We start from the raw sequence: 14,752 nt of genomic DNA, 5'->3' as shown, positions 1-14,752 counted from the left end.
CAGTGTTTGACTAGCAATGGAATTGCTATCCTTGTCTATCATTCAACAAAGCAGATAGCGCTATCTCTTCCTCGCTTTGCTCTGGTGCCAAATCGTCTTTTAACAATGTAGAATTGATAATTAATCAACAAAATATTTAATCTTAATTGTGAGAATTCACCAAGGAATTATTGAAAAATATAATTACTTGTTTAATAAAATATTCTTGTTTACTTTGAACGAGAATGAACAGTTAATATTACATCAATAAACAGTTAGCGTCTATAGAAGGCATTGACAAGACAGAGGATCGGCAACGTTGTTCTCCTATCTTTCTCCACTGCCATTATAACGTGTACCTCACTATAGGACTTTCACAGATGAAAATTTTACAGTCTTCTTGTGGGATTCCACTTTTCAATTCTGTTACAATTCAAAAATAAAAATAGTTATAAAGCCTAATTTATCCTTATATTTATTGCTTTATTGTAAATGCAGTATTCTATACAAATTTGTAATTTCATGTGGAGATAAATTTTATTAAATTAAAAACATTGTTAAAAATAGTTATGTAATTTATCTCCAAATTCATTGTTCATTTCAACTAAAGTATTCTGTACAAACTTGTAATTTGATGTGGAAATAAATTGAATTGAATTGATTTTAATTGTCTACCTCATGCTCACACTATTAGTCAAAATTGGAAAACGTTTTTACAAGGAAATTGGAAAAACCTTGTTACCAGATGTAGCTACAAGAAAATTGGTAATAAAATATTTCGCACCTAGGGCTGAAAATGAGACTTTTCCGGCTCGAAATCGGTTTTCAAGTCCGAGGCCGTAGGCCGAGGACTAGAAAAGATTGAGAGTAGGAAACACATTTTTGTCCGTGGTTTGAACGCTATTTTTCGCCACACAAAAAATAAAACAATATGAATATATGAGAGTAATTGTTTATCAGGCACTTCCGAAAGCAAAACTGAAAGGTCATAGCTCTAGCAAATCTGGGGTAATCTAAACATCAGGAAATTGTCCAAGTATTTTTATTTTTATTCATTTTCAGTGGATACAATTACAAATCATATAAATATGATCGGGGAAGAAAAACAGGCATGGCCTAAAACTGTTCTGTTCCCAAATTTTGATAATGAATAACATGTCCGAAAACTGTTTTTCACAAGAAACTTGGAAAAACCTTGTTACATGATGCTCGTCCCCAATGGCTACAAGAGAATTGCAAATTTTTCTTCAAGAAAATTGGAAAAACCTTGTTACCTGATGTTCATCCCCAATTGAATGAAAAAGACTAAGAAATTGCCAAAAACCACATATTTATTGATACTTAGAAAGACCGGTTTCGGTTATTAAACCATTGAAATCTCTAGTTTATCAGAGATTGACAATGTTGTAATAACCGAAACCGGTCTTTCTAAGTATCAATAAATCTGTGGTTTTTGACAATTTCTCTATTAAACCATTGAAATCTCTGGTTTATCAGAGATTGACAATGGTGTAATAACCGAAACCGGTCTTTCTAAGTATCAATAAATCTGTGGTTTTTGACAATTTCTTAGTCTTTTTCATCCAATATGAATAATTACCACAATACCAACTTCTAAACTACACAAAAAGTTCATCCCCAATGGCAAGAAAATTGCAAATTTTTTACAAGAAAATTGGAAAAACATTGTTACAAAGATGCTCGTCCCCAACGGCTACAAGAGAATTGCAAATTTTTCTACAAGAAAATTGGAAAAACGTTGTTACCTGATGTTCATCCCCAGTGGCAACGAGGTAAGCATCTATAATGGGACCCTGAATGACGTTCTGCTTCTTCATTTCGTTTCGCAAACTGTCGAGTCGCGACCGCGAGTCGAATCTGTCGGCCGGTTGTGGCAGGTCGGCCGATGGGGGGCACAGGCGACGCTCTCCAACGGTTGACGGCGTCTCTTGCCCTTTGCACATGCCCCCCAATGCTGCAAATTAAATGAAATTTCTTGCATTACAAAAACATTTTTACAAGAAACTGGAGGAAGTATTTCTACAGGTCAAGGAACAGCTTGTAGGTCTGGAAGTGAAAACAAAGCGGATAGCGCTATCTCTTTCTTGCGTTGCTCTGTTGCCAGATCGTCTTTTAACAATGTAGAATTATTGACCGAGCGAAGTGAGGTCTAAGATTCAAGTCAACGGTTTGGCATTTCTCTTAATGTTTAAATGTTTGTTTAAATGTTGCGCATTTACGGCGAAACGCAGTAATAGATTTTCATGAAATTTGACAGGTATTTTCTTTTTTCAATTGCGCGTCTACAAGGTTTTTGGAAATTTTGCATTTCAAGGATAATATAAAAGGAGAAAGGAGCCTCCTTCATAAGAGTAAAAATCAGACTATAGAATTATTCATCATAAATCAGCTGACAAGTGATTACACAGATGTGTGGAGAAGCCAGTCTATTGTATTTCCATAAGGTCTATAGTTTCAATCAGGTACTTGTGAATGAGAATACTGCGTGAGGTCTACTGTTCACAGAACTACTAGTTAATTAATTAACAAAATATTTCATCATAATTATGAAAATTCAATATGAAATTGATTATTTGATTATTAATCAAAAATCCAAATTAAATGCTGTTAGTCACCCTGAAGACTTTTGCGGTACCTGCAAATATTATCAACGGGGTTAACAACCAGATGAAAATTCGATGAGAGCTACTATCCAAAAATTATTTGCCAGCCCGGGAATCAAACCCGACACCTCCTAATTGCCAGTCAGGTATGCTTGCCCTTACACCCTTACAATCTAAAAATAGATTGTCTGATCGCTATAAAATGAGCTCTGCTATCCAGAGATTGTCAGTTCGGTGTGAGGGCAAGCGTTAGGTCCACGTTGTTCCATCCTTTCCATCATTTCTATTTTGTTGGCCAAGTTTCAACCTGAGCCAGGCATCTATAGTGCTGGTCAATCACTGTTCTGGATCTGATATGGTTTGGCACGACACCCATTTCATCACCTTGACAGTTTAAAACATTATTGCTAACTCGTTCTCCGTAACCAGATGATTTTGCAATGCGACCGTTCTTTGGCAGCCCAGTTGGCTTTGAATTTGCATTTGATTGTCTCAATAATATAAGGCTGAATATGAATATTAATTCCAAGGAGGATAACAGAATTGCAGGAGACATTGCCATTTTCATGTCTATAGTAAGGTCCACGTTATAATGACAGTGGAGAAAGATAAGAGAACAACGTTGCCGATCCTCTGTCTTGTCAATGTCTTCTATAGACGGTAGCTGATACAGGTTTTTTGATTTAATATTAACTGTTCATTCTCGTTTAAAATAATCAATTACATTCTATTAAGCAGGAAATTATATTTTTCTATAATTTTATAATGAATTTTCATATTAAAATGGAATATTCCGTTAATTAATTATTTATTTATCTATTTAGCGTATGGCAGATACACAACACATATAAAACTCATGAGTCTCAAATGTCTACATAATTATACACTATATTTTTTCAATTTCTTCACGATGTTGTGTAGTTTTTGGTCAGGAGAACATAAGTTTGTCTGACCGCCATTATTATGCTAATCCATTTAGCGTTACACAATGTATTAATTAATTATTAATTCTACATTGTTAGAAGACGATCTGGCAACAGAACAAAGCAAGAAAGAGATAGCGCTATCTGCTTTCTTGAATGATAGACAAGGATAGCAATACCATTGTTAATAAAAAACGTGGACTTCACTAAAGCAATTATATTATTTGTATTATTACGTGGACTTCACTATACAGAGTGATTCTTGATTATGGTAAAATAAAACAGCTACAACCTAGTTATTAGTTCTCTCCTCATAAAACAGCAAATTTTTGTGGTGTAATGTACTACATAAGAATACATTTTATTCAACTTTTATATTAATTTACTTCACACAGCTTACATAATTGTTTTCAGAATTAAATTCTCTACAATTTTTATTCCCACAAACGATAACCGGTAATATGGGCTCCCCCTCTACTCCAAGACGGTTAGCTACTTCAGAAGAGATAAATGTTTTATCTGTCGTCGTATCAATTAAAGCATTGAGATCCATTCCACCTACTCCCACATGGACATAAATCTCACCTTTATCACTTACATTCTCCCGTCTCTCGCTAGCTACTGTAGCAACTTCCGAGATACAAGACTTAGACATCTCTTCACCTTTTGAGCTACCTGTTACTCCGCTATCAACTATACTAGGCTCCCACTCTACAATTCTATCACGCATTTGAATACTCATATTATGCTGTTTCATAAACGACATACCCAATGACACATCGTGGGAAAGCCCCTCTACAACTACCGGTTGAAATGAAACTAAAATATTTTCTACTTTTAAATTAGTTATAATTTTTGTGGAAAAATTATTATACTTCCCATTGGATAATATTTTATGGTGACTACAATTTTCTTTTCTTACACACCCTACGTTCTCTAACACTTTAAGAGCTTTTCCACTAATACAGGATACCTCTACTCCCATATCTAATAGTGCAATAAATTTTTGCCCTGCAATTTCTACATCAATAAGAATGCGCTCATCCCCCAACATTGATCTCGTACTTAAAACACGTGATGACTTCACTACAGCGATTCCTGATATCTTATTGGTTCGTGGGACACATTTACAATAATCAAAAATTTCTCTACACTTTTGACGACTAGAAATTTCGGGACAACTCGACTTCCAATGCCCTATTTTATCACAATTCCAGCACTTAGGCTCTTGGATTTCTCCTACCCTATTTTCTCGCGTTTTCGACGCAGCCTTAGGTTGAAAATTACTCCGTTTTTCTCCATCATTTTTCGTGTTTTTCAGAGATAACCTCCCGTTTTTCTCTTCAGCACGAATCGCCTCATACTCCCGGGTTACATCTAACAACTCATCCACATTTTTAACCCCTACACTACGAACATATAGTTTATACCTCGGTAATAAATTCAAATACAATCTTTGAAGCATCCTATCCCCCTCATAACTACCTAACCGTCTCATCAAGGTAAGCAAGGCTTCGGCATACTCATCAGCCGGTTCGCCCTCCCTCTGCTTCCTTGCAATGATCTGACTCTCAAGGTCGTTACTATAAGAATGAGGATAATATCGGAGTTTAAATGCCTCTACAAAATCAGCCCACGTCCTCCACTGGGAGCGACGATTCCGCATCCAAAGTAGGGCCCCTCCCTCCATCAGCTCCGGCAGGGCTATAAGAGATTGCTCCCCAGAGATCCCATATGCGCCCTGGAGTTCCGCGAGCCTCTCGATGAAACTGGGAGCATCCGATACACCATCAAAATGTAAATTCCAACTTCTTACCTTGTCGCAGACTTCTCCCTGACTATACGTGCCTGAAGAGCGGGACAGTGCCGGCTCTGTACCTGGTTGAGAGGCAGCAGCGGTCCGGGATCGAAGGTGCTCGACCATCCTCCTCCTCAGCTCCTTCACAGTCCCCGCTGCCGACAGGCCGAGACTCTCTAGGTAGCCGACCGCTTCCTCCTTATTCAGCCGATACACCCACGACACTCTGGGGTCAGCTTCGCGTTCCGCGAGGTCCTCCCGGCGGACCGCCTGTACGACTTCATCATCCTGATGAGTAGTCTCTTCTCCGTGTACACTCATCGCGGATTGGGATTCACCTAAACCCTCTTCGCGATTTTCTTGGGCGCCAGACGTCTCAGCCCCACGTTGGCAGACGTCAGTTTTATTAGAAAGACCTATTCCACCCTTTAGGTTTCCTAATAATTGCGAAGTATTGCTACGACGCGGACTAGCTACAGTCGGATATGGGTCGGGGTCAGTAGCCGTACTGACAGGTGGAGATACCGGACCTACACTTCTCCCTCTATCCTGATTCTTTACCCTCTGCTTCTTTCGCGAGATTTTTACTTTCAGGGGAAGAGTGTTTGCCCGTGCCGTTGCTGGCCGATTCGGCCCTCGGCCTTTGGAATACAGGGTGGGTGTTAAGGGATATTAAGATAACCCTATACAAGGAGACGGATCTGACTGTCAGATCCCTACCAATAATTCTATTTATAAAGGTAGTACGCAATCTGAACCAACTGCGAATTGACGGCGAGCAAGCTGTACCTGCAAGCCCGGGACGTGGTTTTTCTATGAGGTTTAAGGTGAGAGCTATGGGGTAAAGGTATGATGGAACTATGGAGTTACTAGTAGTATTCAAGGTATAATTAAATAGGGCACGGTATAGGGTGTAAGCTATAGAGAATAGGGTGCAGGGTATGAGGTATACGGTATAGGGTATAGGGAACAGAGAATCAATAATAAGATTATTATTCTCTACAGCAAATAAATATCTGCTCAATAATCCGCAATCTGAGAATTGCGCTCTAGCTCTCAGCAGGCTGGACCTGCTAGCTAAATACAGTATATCAATTTCAATTATGTGGTAATTAAAGTTTAGAGGATAAGGTTTCGGGTGTCGGATTTCTGAATCGCGAGCCTGCAGCTGCGAAAGGATTTTCAGCAATTCTGAAACTGCTAAACAGGATTTCCGCGCTAATCTGATGACTGCGCGCCGGTTATTAAGGGCCAATCTGTGACTGCCCTTAAGGGTATGGGAATCACTCTCAATCGTCCGAAACGCTTTTAAATTAATAGTCAGTATGTCGACTATTATGAGAGGATAGAAAAGATTTTTAACAGACACAGTCTGTAGAATAATATCGGGAAGACAACAGTCTGTCGTTGTCAGGGTAGGAAAGGATTTTTCCAGGATTTTCCACAAGGAAAATATCGAGTCAGAGACTCCTAATTCAGGAAAAGATTTCAATAGACTTTTCCAAGTAATTGCCAGTCTAAGGACTACCAAAAGAACGATCTCTAATCTGCAACTGAGATCACGGGAAAATTCGTGAATTTTCCACAGGGAAAACCAGCAAATAATATTTGCTATTAAAGAGGACAGGTTTCTAAGAATTTTAGAAAGGATTCGCGGGTCTGAAAACCCGCGACTAGGACGATCTCGAATCTGGAACTGAGATCAGGAAGGATTTTAACGCAGGAAGAATTAAGAGAAAGAAAGAGAAGGATGCCGCAGTCTAGAAACTTCGGCGAGGAAGTCCTCAAGCTGTACCTGAGAGCTAGAAGGAGTTTTGAATAGGGAAAGTGAAGAGAAAGAAAGAGAAAGGACGTCGCAGTCTTCCAACTTCGACAAGGACGAACTCAAGCTGTACCTGAGTTCTCTAGGAAATGATTGGAATTTTCCTACTAGGTATTACAGCGAGTCAGAAACTGCTAAGCGAATTTAAAATACAGGGCCACTCTATAGTATGAAAACTAAGCAAGGAAAATTTACCATAAATGATAATAATCTCACTACAAGGATAAAAATTAATCGAGAAAACTTTTCTCAAAAGGAACAGGGATTTTCCCACAAGAATAAAAATTAATTGAGGAAAATTATTCTTAAAAAGGACAGGGATTTCCCTACAAGAATAAAAATTCAATGGAGAAAAATTACTCTTTAAACTAAAGGCCACCTTACTACAGAGAAGGAAAAATATACGGACTACCAGTCCTGACATACAATTACCTGAAATGACGTGGATACTGATACGGAGAATAGCGAACCGATTCCCACTTCCGTATTATAAGTTAAAAACGTCGTGAAGCGACAGAGTCGAGACTTAAGAATTAAATACTCAAAAATAATCCGCTTTAAGAGCCTAGCTAAATTTCCCCACTCAACTATTTGTAACACAAACTTGAGATCCCTTCCAGGTTCAAAACCAAGGATAACTCGTTCACCCCCAGTGATACGAATTTAGGAAAAACAACTGACAAGAAAGAAAATCCCCCAGGAAGTCCTATCTTCAAATACAGTCGGCAATTCGACATACAATATTCCATTCACCAAAATACAGAATAGGATATTAACCCTCTAGTACACCACTATTAGGAGCGCCGCTCGGAACGCAGCCGTACGCGAACCCGTTCACCGAACAACTGCTCTCTCCCAGGTCTTCATGAAGCTGCACCGGGTCGCTGAAAATTAGGAGGCCGGGGGAAAAGAGCTTCCTGACCAATGAGAGTCTGAAAAGACGATCACGCCACTGGTCATGTGACGGGGTTTTGACTCAGCTGCTCCTGATGCTAAGGGTGCAGCAAATGATGACAATACTGCTGATTCATATAGTAGATTAGGCCGGTAAACAATATTTCTATTCCAGAAATTTCATGAAGAGCGATACCGACTCAACTCGGTAGCCGAGTGGTAAACAAGATCTGGAAATATCTGGTTAGATGAATCCGCTGCTGATGATTTAAAGGGGTTGACGGCGATGGTGATAATGTGCATGTACACAACTGCAAATCTAACAAAATATATCTGGAAGTCGATCCTATTCCTATTCTAAAACAGAATAAATTCGCTAAATTATGCATTAGTCGACGGCTCTCCATCCGTCACAAAAATTCACTTTGTGACAACACCAGTTAGTCAAGACAAGACAAGACATGATTAGACACAATACTTCACATAGTTGCTTATGGAGACATGTCTAATTGCAATGACTAATCAGTGTGTGTTGTGTCATAAGCAAATATGCGAAAAGTATTGTGTCTAATCATGTCTTGTCTTGTCTTGACTAACTGGTGTGTGCTTAGTCTATGCTGTTTAAGGTTCCATGATACGAGATCAAGATGGAATAATTGAATATTATAGACCCGGTTGCACAAAAGCTGGTTAAATTTTAATCATTATTAATTTCACGAGAACCAATCAGAGAAGCCGTCTTTTCAAAAACACCTTCTCTGATTGATTCTTGTGAAGTTAATCACTGTTAAAATTTAACCGGCTTTTGTGCAACCGGCACATAGTCATACATCATACCAGAGAGAAGTTAATACTTGCCTTTTCTCTGATCTTACCATAGAGCATAGAGAAAGCATACAAGAGACCTTTATGAACATACAGTACATAGTTTGTCTTTGATCATCTATAATCTATATCTATAATATAATAAAGGAAAGAACTGGGCTTATACACGTACGGGATAGGAAAACTATGTGTGACGCATTATCGCGTCTCAACTACTCAACTGATTAACTAGAACTTTTGCATTATAGATTCATAATTATTTACAGAGGATTGTTATATAGGCTTATTTTCTTCAAGATTTCAGTAGGTAAAGTTTTCAGTTTGTCAAGTTTTTAAAAAGACCCTTGCATAGCACAGGTTACCTTCTAATATGTGATAAAAAGTAATGCAATGATCAACCAACCACGAATTATCACTTTATGGGCGAGTTGTTAACTAATGGCTCCGTTAACTGTAGGTGACTTTATGGACTCTGCAACCAGGCATAAAGAATTGTCTTGGAATGAAAGTTTTCTATAAATCATTTTTCGCTCCATGACTGGACAGCCGCGTGTTTCTAGATTGATTGAAAATTATTCGAATTAAATACTGTGAAATCGGCTGGGCACAATTGATTAGCAGATTAGATTCAGTGGTTAATTGTACCCCGTTTCAGTTAACGCTTAGAAAGGACTTTGTTGACGTTCATTATTGTTGCAAGAGTACTACTTTACTGTAGCTTTATGCAGTTGTTGAGGTAATTATAATATTCGGTTAGTGAAACCTTTATAGTAGGCCTAAGAGGCTCATATTCTGTTGCTAGAGTATTTATATAGTCATTTATTTAGAAGGAGAAACAGGATAATTGATGGTGAAACACTACTTTTGTAGCGAATGTAACCTCAATTGAACTAGTTTGGAGTTTTATTGTGATCTATTTCCTCTTTATACCCAATTGATTCATAAAAGCTGAAGAACTATTAGACTCCTGCTTTCCGTAGAGACTTAAGTTTCTCTATTTCTCTACTCCAGGGGTCTCCAACATTTTTATCCAAGGGCCACATTGTTAATTCTTGGGAGGCTTAGAGGGCCAATAAGAAAAATGTACGTGAAATTTGACTTGTGGGACACACACGACGGGGGATTTGGGGGGTGTGAAATTATTATATTTCCATTAAAATAATATGAGGAGTTTTAAGTAGGTTTAATTAAAACACAGGAAGAAACAAACCAATTCATTTCATTTTAATACAAAGTCCGATTTATTGAGTGTAAAAAGGTCATAAGAAAACTTGACAATTTACGAATTCACAAAAAGTTACCAAGCTAAAAGAGAATACTGTACTTATTTTTAGTGAGAAGATTGCATTTGTTTTCCACTTAAAATGTCCGCCCATTTAGGATCAAACTTTGTGGTTCCGATCATTAAAATTGATTACAAATGTTCATCTGACAAGGAAGATCTGTATTTGGATTTAACAGACATCATTTTTGAAAATGTCTGCTCACACTTATAGGTAGATCCAAAAAGCTGCTTGTTTACAGCTAATTTTACACTAATTAAGAAATTCATTTATTTATGTACATACAAAATAATACAAATTACATACAAATGGAGTGGCTAGTAAGAGAAGAGTACTGAACTCACAGTTGTTGTCAAAAAATGTGAATAAATAATATTTTTAAAAATCGGTTGCTATAACTCTCGGCGGGCCGGACAAAATCCATCCGCGGGCCGGATGTGGCCCGCGGGCCGTAAGTTTGAGAGCCCTGCTCTACTCCATTCAGAGCAGTTTAGAATGACACATTTCTTCAATACTAGACTCTTTTTTCTATACATTTGTATTAGGACCACAGAATGCATTATGGCACAGATATAAATTTAACATAAATTTTGTACCTTACTCCTGGCTATAGGCTATGGATGATGCCTTCAAATCTCAGTACCTCTTGTGTGGTCCACGTTATAATGGCAGTATTTGATTAACATTGGTGTTGCTATCCTTGTCTATCATTCGACAAAGCAGATAGCGCTATCCTTTCCTAGCTCCGCAACTTTCAAGATAGAAATATAATGAACTATAGTGAGGTCCACGTTATAATGACAGTGGATAAAGATAGGAGAATAACGTTGCCGATTCTCTGCCTCAATTAATTATATATCTACATTGTCGAAAACATAATTGGCATCGTTGTGGAGCTAGAAAAGGATAGTACAACTTTCAAGATAGAAATATAATGAACTATAGTGAGGTCCACGTTATAATGACAGTGGATAAAGATAGGAGAATAACGTTGCCGATTCTCTGCTTCAATTAATTACATATCTTCATTGTCAAAAACATAATTGGCATCGATGTGGAGATAGAAAAGGATAGTACTACCTGCTTTGTCGAATGATAGACGAAGGTAGCAACACCAAAGTTAACGTGGACCTCACTATAACAAAGTATTTAATCTCAATTATGGAAATGTTTCATTCAATGATTGAAAAATATAAATCCTTGACGAATAAGATATAATTGATCATTGACCGAGCGAAGTGAGGTCTAAGATTCAAATCGACGGTTTGGCATTTCTCTTAATGTTTAAATGTTTAAAGTTTATATGTTTTTATGTTGCGCATTTACGGCGAAACGCGGTATAGATTTTCATGAAATTTGACAGGTATGTTCCTTTTTAAATTGCGCGTCGACGTATATACAAGGTTTTTTGGAAATTTTGCATTTCAAGGATAATATAAAAGGAAAGAGGAGCCTCCTTCATACGCCAATATTACCGTAAAAATCAGACTATAGAATTATTCATCATAAATCAGTTGCCTAGTGGACTATAATACCCGTTCAAAAACATCGAACATCTTGAAAATTGTATCTTTCCATCAACGTTGTAGACAGTTGCAGCCAGACCTGATAACAGTGCTCACACTCACATTCCGGGACGATACGTCACGGTACGATAGGACAGAAAGCTCTATGTTTATTTAGGATTTTCTCTAGACATTTTAAATTGATAATTTATTTATTAATTTTTGAGAAAACATAACAACAGGTCAATGTAACTTACTGAGCGCGAGGTCTACTGTTCACAGAACTACTAGTTCTAAACTAGAATTAACAGTTGATATCACATCAGAAGTACTGGTATCAACTATCCTTATAGAAGGCAGTGGCAAGGCAGTGGATCGGCAACCTGTTCTCTTATACAATATTGAACACTGTCGAAGGTAAGACAGTATGATTCAGGAAATCTCTTATTACAGTAACTGTGGGCAATACTCTGAAATGTAGAGTAGATTATAGATCCAGATAAGCACAGTAGATCTAGAGAGAGCAGCGTGTTGAAATAGTCCATTAAGACAGGTCCGTTGAAATGAGTCATTTGTCGGATATGTTTATGGGTCAGGTCAACTAAACAAACGAGCAATCGGGAAGTTAGCAATCTGGGAGTTTGAGGATAAGTAGCCTCGGAAGAAGGAATGAGGAACTAGAAGAATGAGTGGGAGGAGGAGGTGGTGGAAAATGAGGAGGAGAATAAGAAACTTGGGAAGAAGAAATGAGGAAGCAGAAAAATGAGGAGGTGGTGGATGAGGAGGAGGAGGAGGAGGAGAATGAGCAACTTGAGAAGAAGAAATGAGGAGGAAGAGGAGCTGAAGGAGAAGAATAAGGAGCTTGTTAAGGAGGAATAAGGAACAAGTAAAATAAAGAGGAGAAGGCGGAGAAGGGAGAGATTGAGGAGGAGTAGAAAAATAAGAAACTTGGGAAGGAGGAATGAGAAACAAAGAAAATAAGGAGGAGGGGGAGGAGAAGGACAAGAAGAATCAAAAACTTGGAAAAGGTATAAGAAACTAGAAAAATGAAGAGAAGACGTGTACGAATAGGAGGAAAGTAGAAGGAAGAGGAGAATAAGAAACTTGGGAAGGAGGAATAAGGACTGAAAAAATGAGAAGACGTGGAAGAAGAAGAGAAGGAAGATGCTAAAAGGAAGAGGAAACTAGAGAAGAAGTAGAAATAAGTGAAATAGAAGTTGGTAACGAAGATGATAAAGAAGAAGAGACCAATAACAAGGAGAAGGGGATGGAATAGGAGTGAGTTGGAGGAGAAGGTTGAGGAGAAGGAGAATAAAAAGAAGAAAAATAAGGGTGAGAATGAAGAATGAGAGGAAGAGGAGGAGGATAAATACGTAGAAAAAAAGAAAGAAGTTACATTTTGTAATAGCATCTGCTCCTTGGAGAGAAGATGAAGAAGAAGACGTGGACGAAGAGAAGGAGTAGGATGAACAGGAGGAGGAGGAGGAAGAGGAGGATGAAGAGGAAGAGGAAGAGGAGGAGGAGGAAGATACCGAAGACGTAGAAGAAAAGAGAGGAGATAAGTTTGGAACAGCATCTGCCCCTTGGAGAGAAGATGAAGAAGAAGACGTGGACAAAGAGAAGGAGTAGGAGGAGGAGGAAGAGGGAGAGGAAGAGGAGGAGGAGGAAGAAGATAACGAAGACGTAGAAGAAAAGAAATGAGATAAGTTTGGAACAGCATCTGCCCCCTGGTTAGAGGAGATGGAGAAGAAGACATGGACGAAGAGAAGGAGTAGGATGAACAGGAGGAGGAGGAGGAGGTGGAGGAGAAGCAGGAGGAGGAGGAGGAGGAGGAGGAGGAGGAGGATGAGGAGGAGGAGGGGGGAGGAGGTGAAAGAGAAGGAGGATAACGAAGACGTAGAAGACAAGAAAGAAGATAAGTTTTGTGTTTTGTTTTCCACCTGCCCCTGGTTGTACGCTAATTGCCCCTCAGGTTAGCGGGGCACGCCCTTCCTGATACATTTGCGTTGGGCGTCGGCCCTTCGATATCTTCGTTCGATTTCGGACAATCATATTTTACCGTCTGCCATTTATTTCGTTTCAGAAAACAAGCGCAGATCGTAAAGTGGAATCAGGGAGGAAATCGTTGAGGGGATTTCGGCGTCCATTAACCGAATTACATTTTCTCCAGTCCATCTCTGCCAATATATGCTGGTCAAGGAGCTATCATTCTCCCACTATCTGGCCTGAGTACTGAGTAGTTGGCCTTATTTTACCAACTATTATTGTTTGAACCAGCTTGTATCAAGATACAGGATGATATTTTTCTTACCGTAACTATAGCTATACTGAGTGTTCTGAAAAAAAGGTGCCCATAAGTCAGGGAGTAATATTCCTCACATCAAAAAAAGAAAAAATCTGGTGTGGTACACTCACACAACTTTCCTTGCTCATATTTGAAACTACGATCAGACTTTTGTATATGTGTATATATAATTGTTTTCAGAGTACTTTTTCCTTTGTGTAAATTGTGAAATTCGATGATTTTTTTTTAGTCGTAATTTTTTCAAAGTCGTCATAACAGCTGTTCTACAGATGAAATATCTCGACTATGTGTTCTTTTTATGAACTGCTCTACCTACCTACCTCATGCACGAGAAGGAGGTTACAAAGTTCATTTCTCAAGGATGGGGTGGACCCACCATTAGTTTCCCAGGAAGGAGACTCATGCCAGTTAATAGAGCTGATAAATAACTATACAGAGTATGAATTTGAAAAAAATCGGTCAAGTTATTTTGAGAAAATCGTGAAAAACACGGTTTTTTAGTAATTATCCGCCATTTTTCTCAAGTATATTACGGAGCTCCTGCAATTTTCTCAGAAATGACTCATGTCAGTTGATAGGGCTTATAAATAGCTATCCATGGTATGAATTTAAAGAAAATCGTTAGAGCCGTTTTCGAGAAAACCGTGAATAGCATGGTTTTTTAGTAATTATCCGCCATTTTGAATTCAATTTTATTGAATTTCTTATTGTCAGATCCTCATGGTATAAGGACCTTGAGTTTGAAATTTCAGGTCAATCGGTTGATTAGGGATGGAGTTATCGTGTTCACAGAC

General features: G+C 38.4%; 1 protein-coding gene across 2 annotated transcripts in view; it reads right to left on the bottom strand.

Annotated features, from left to right (window-relative positions):
* The window catches only part of LOC120348818 (probable Xaa-Pro aminopeptidase P), a 75,207-nt gene that overhangs the window by 31,567 nt on the left and 28,888 nt on the right, over positions 1-14,752 (bottom strand). For both annotated transcript variants that reach the window (XM_039422224.1, XM_039422225.1), the window contains exon 2: positions 1,746-1,954. In XM_039422224.1, the coding sequence (XP_039278158.1) occupies positions 1,746-1,954 (209 nt within the window). The remainder of the gene's footprint in view (positions 1-1,745; positions 1,955-14,752) is intronic.

The sequence above is a fragment of the Nilaparvata lugens genome, chromosome 2 (genome assembly GCF_014356525.2).
Source record: "Nilaparvata lugens isolate BPH chromosome 2, ASM1435652v1, whole genome shotgun sequence".
NCBI lineage: Eukaryota > Metazoa > Arthropoda > Insecta > Hemiptera > Delphacidae > Nilaparvata > Nilaparvata lugens.
This window is presented reverse-complemented; position numbering and strand designations above follow the sequence as displayed.